Raw genomic sequence first — 4,158 nt, forward strand, 5'->3', positions numbered from 1 at the left:
AGCCCCAACTCCTTGTCTCTGTCTGCGGAGCCTCGTTCAAACCCAGAGAAAGAAAAGCACCTTCTGGGGGCTGTTGTTTTACCAACCATAAATGAGGCTCCATACTGTCCCCGGAGCGCCCTCCATGGGAGTCGTGGAGCAGGGGCACACTCCCAAGGTTATCTGACGCAAGCATTCTGGCTCTTTCCTATCCTATGCTGCCTCAAAAAGAGCCTGCCTTGCATGGCTCCACCCCAAACCCCATCATCCCTCTGGACTTGCCCTGTGTTCAGAGCCGGAAGTTCCCAGAATTTTCGGGCTGCTGGGGGCCTGTGGGCTGCCTTCCACCTGAACCCTTGGCATCTTCAAACCTGGCCTGGAGCTGGCAGAACGGTGAGTGCCCCCACGTTTCCCCTCCTCTCCCCTGTCCTTTCTAGACCAGGCATGTTAGAAAAAGCTGTCTCTTGGCCCTCTCAACAGAGGTGGAGTCTAGAGGGCAGGGCAGGAGCCAGGATTCCAGCTCAAAACACCAAAAAAAAAAACCCAAAAAACCCTTGTGTCTAGTTTCAGCCTTCTATTTTCTACACACTAAACCCACATCTTGGGTTTTCAGGCCAGGCTAAGCTGGGTTCCAGCTGAGGAGGGTAGCACAGAGGGTCCTCCCACCCCGAACTTCACCCTCTCCTTCCTGGAGGACAGCCAAGTCCCAGTGCTGGCGCCAGGCTCCTCCCACTTGAGAACTACAAAGCTTGCAGCTCAGAGAGCAGTCCTGCACTCACCACACCACGCCTGTTCTAAGCCCCACGCAAACACAGGGTCACAAGGCCAAGATCCAGAGAGATCAGGTGAGAGCGAGGTTGGGGGCGGCAGGGCTGGATCCCCGCTCACCTCTCGCTGCTGCTGGCTCTGGCTCCAATCCTGTCACTTGATCTCACCGCTCCCACTTCTCACATCCCGCCCTTTCCCCAAGAAGTGCTCATCTCAGTCTCCAGCCTGGCTTGAATCCCCCTCCTCCCCTTCCTCCTAGCCCTTCCTCTTCTCTGCTGAGTCATCGGTTTTGCTCATTCACATGGCAAGACTCTGACCCCCTAAACAGTTGCTCAATTGGCCGTGTTTTTCTCCAAGTGGAAGAGGCTGGTTGGGCAAGCTGGATCTCAGGCCCAACTGGCCTTTGGGAGTTTTCCAAATGTGGGGGCCCAGGGGAGCTCAAGGGGGAAACTTGAGGGAGGAGCCCATCAGGATTAGGCCTAGAGCAGAAGGGAGAAGACAAAGCAAGCTGGGGGCTGGCCGGAAGTTCAGACAGGCAGGCCCTAGAGATTTTCTCAAGTGCACATTGAAATCCCCTGGAGAGCTTCCAAAAAACTGCTATCAAGGTCCCATCCCCAGAGAGTGATTGAATTGATTTAAAAGCTCTGCAGGCAAATGAAAATGCAGCCTGAGTTGTAACCCACTTCGGGAACATAGGATCTGGCTTTGAATCCCTGCCCCACCACTCTGTGAGCTAGCTCTGTGAGCGTGGGCAAGTGGCTCAGGCTCCCTCAGCCTTGGGTTCTTTACTTCAAACCAAGAATTCAACAGCTGGCACCATTGACATATTGTTCAAGGAAGGAGGCCACACCCCGGCGCCCCTGAGGAGACAGCATGGAACTGATCCAGGACACCTCCCGCCCTCCAGCAAAGTATGTGAAGGGCATCCCTCTCATCAAGTACTTTGCAGAGGCACTGGGGCCACTGCAGAGCTTCAAAGCCTGGCCTGATGACTTGCTTATCAGCACCTACCCCAAGTCGGGTAAGTGATAGGGATACCCAGGCCTTCTTTGGGCTGCAGTCCCCACCTTGGGCCAGGAGGGGCATGGCCTCAGCCCTGCTCATCCCCCATCCATTCCCACCCACCAGGCACCACCTGGGTGAGTGAGATCCTGGACCTGATCTACCAGGATGGCGACCTGGAGAAGTGTCAGAGAGCCCCCATCTTCATGCGGGTGCCCTTCCTTGAGTTCAAGGTCCCTGGGGTTCCCACAGGTGTGTGACAGGGTGTTGGGGGCAAGCAGAGCGGAGGGAGGTTTGACTGGGGCTCCAGCTCACGGATCTTGCCCTACCTACGGCTTAGGTGTTGAGCTTCTGGAAGATACACCAGCCCCACGGCTGCTCAAGACACACTTGCCCCTGGCCCTGCTTCCGAAGACCCTGCTGGACGAGAAAGTCAAGGTGAATGGCAGAGGGAGCCAGAGAAGGCTACTAGGGCCATCCCAGCTTTGGCCCTGCCTTCTGGGAAGGTCTCACTTCCTCCAGCCTGGTCTCATCTTAAGGACGGGGTGAGGGGCATCTGCCTGATGCTCTAGTGGGGTCAGATATCTTGTGAAAATGAGACTCCTCTGTGCAGAGTCTGGGTGCTCACAGGCCTGTGGAGGGGGGGCTGGTGGGAACCTGGCATGTCTTGTTCCAAATCCAGACAGAGTGGCGTTGAGGGGATTAGGTTAGTATAAAACAGCAGTTTCAGGAACCAGCCCAGAGTTCAGCATCAGAGCAGGGTTCAGGTCCCAGCTGGATCTTGCCTGCACCCCAGGACTGAAGGTGAGTCAGCCTTTAGACCTGTTTCTCCTTTGGCCAAACTGAGAGAACCTCCCCGGCAAGGAGGCCATAAAGGGTGGGACACCTAGTGCCTGGCGTGCCATGTGGTGACGGCGCTGGGGCTGGGGGGTCATCTGCCCCTCCAGGTGATCTACATCGCCCGCAATGCCAAGGATGTGGCCGTCTCCTATTACCACTTCTACCACATGGCCAAGGTGCACCCTGACCCTGGCACCTGGGACAGCTTCCTGGAGAAGTTCATGGCCGGGGACGGTGAGGCTGACTCTGGAGGAGGGAGGGGGTGGGGTGGAGCCAAGGAGAACCCGCTAAAATTTATGCCAACCTGTGTCCCGCCCATCTGCCCTTTTCCCCAGTGTGCTACGGGTCCTGGTACCAGCACGTGCAGGAGTGGTGGGATCTGAGTCACACCCACCCTGTTCTCTACCTCTTCTACGAGGACATAAAGGAGGTGAGACCATCAGCTTGCAGTTCCATGTCACACTTAGGAAGGCAGGAACCTCACAGGGCCCTGCGGAGGCCCACTCAGCACCCTCCCCTACGGCAGCCCACAGACCAGCCCTCCTGGATCCCCTGCCCAAGACTAAAGAGTAGGAGGGTCCCCTCCGTGGCAGTGCCCTGTGCAGCCCTTAATCTCCTAATGCCCGAGTCAGCAACACGTGCAAACATTGATCTGCTCTGTCTTGCCAATGCTTCTCCTGGGACCACCGTTATGAAAGGGGACTGTCCTTCCTCTAAGCCAAAAGGAACCAGACCTCTGTGATAAAGGATCACAGGGTAGAAGGCAGTCACACCTGCCCCTGGGAAAGAGGACCAGAGTCAAGGAACAGGGCCTGAGGTCTCTAGGCAGAAGTGGCCAGATTCCCCCCAAGGGTTAGAAAGGTGCCTCCCTTTTCTGCTCAGTAAGTAATCCAAACCTCCAGTGAAGAACCTCTCCACTGCTCCAGGACCCCAAAAGGGAGATTCAGAAGATCCTGGAGTTTGTGGGGCGCTCCCTGCCGGAGGAGACTGTGGATCACATCGTCCAGCACACGTCTTTCAAAGAGATGAAGAAGAACCCCATGACCAACTACAGCACCATACCTGCTGAAGTCATGGACCACAGCATCTCTGCCTTCATGAGGAAAGGTGAGAGCCACCCCAGGAGGCGGGTGTGGGCATTTGGGGAGGGAGGGGGAGCCGCAAATGGAGCTGCCCTTCAGCCATTCGGGGCCACCTCTGCGGCCGAGACCTCCTTCCTGCCATCTCTCCCCAGGCATCGCTGGCGACTGGAAATCCACCTTCACTGTGGCCCAGAATGAGCGCTTTGAAGCCCATTATGCTGAGAAGATGGCGGGCTGCAAGCTCCGCTTCCGCTGGGAGCTGTGAGTGGTCCTCTGCACGGGTGTGAAACAAGCCCAGCCATGGCTTCAGAAATAAAATCTGATGTGTGTTAAACAGAGAGTCTCTGTTGGAAGCAAAGAACAAACCTGAGCTAGAAAGGTAGATGCCCACTGGGACCCAATGAGGCCATCTCCCCTGGTGGCCTCCAGCTTGCCCTAGTGGGGAGGGAGACAAGGATCTGGAAAAGCAAAACCCAGGAGACATGGA

The 4,158-nt window shown here is 56.5% G+C and overlaps 1 protein-coding gene across 5 annotated transcripts; it reads left to right on the top strand.

The window, feature by feature from the left end:
* The first annotated feature begins 253 nt into the window (after positions 1–253).
* On the top strand, positions 254–4,005 carry LOC145531259 (sulfotransferase 1A1). Of its 5 annotated transcripts, none has more exons than XM_081553202.1 (9): positions 254–372; positions 593–824; positions 1,548–1,768; positions 1,876–2,001; positions 2,090–2,187; positions 2,697–2,823; positions 2,925–3,019; positions 3,516–3,696; positions 3,824–4,005. In XM_081553202.1, exons 3-9 carry the CDS (start codon positions 1,621–1,623, stop codon positions 3,934–3,936), a joined length of 888 nt encoding a protein of 295 aa, XP_081409328.1. In that variant the 5' UTR covers positions 254–372; positions 593–824; positions 1,548–1,620; the 3' UTR covers positions 3,937–4,005. The 5 variants fall into 5 exon arrangements, with proteins under 5 accessions (XP_081409328.1, XP_081409325.1, XP_081409327.1 ...); XM_081553199.1 differs by having other exon boundaries at positions 1,584–1,768; XM_081553201.1 differs by having other exon boundaries at positions 1,588–1,768.
* The last annotated feature ends 153 nt before the right edge of the window (positions 4,006–4,158 follow it).

The sequence above is a fragment of the Giraffa tippelskirchi genome, chromosome 13 (assembly GCF_054371585.1).
Source record: "Giraffa tippelskirchi isolate mGirTip1 chromosome 13, T2T-mGirTip1v1.2.pri, whole genome shotgun sequence".
In the NCBI taxonomy this organism is placed as follows: domain Eukaryota; kingdom Metazoa; phylum Chordata; class Mammalia; order Artiodactyla; family Giraffidae; genus Giraffa; species Giraffa tippelskirchi.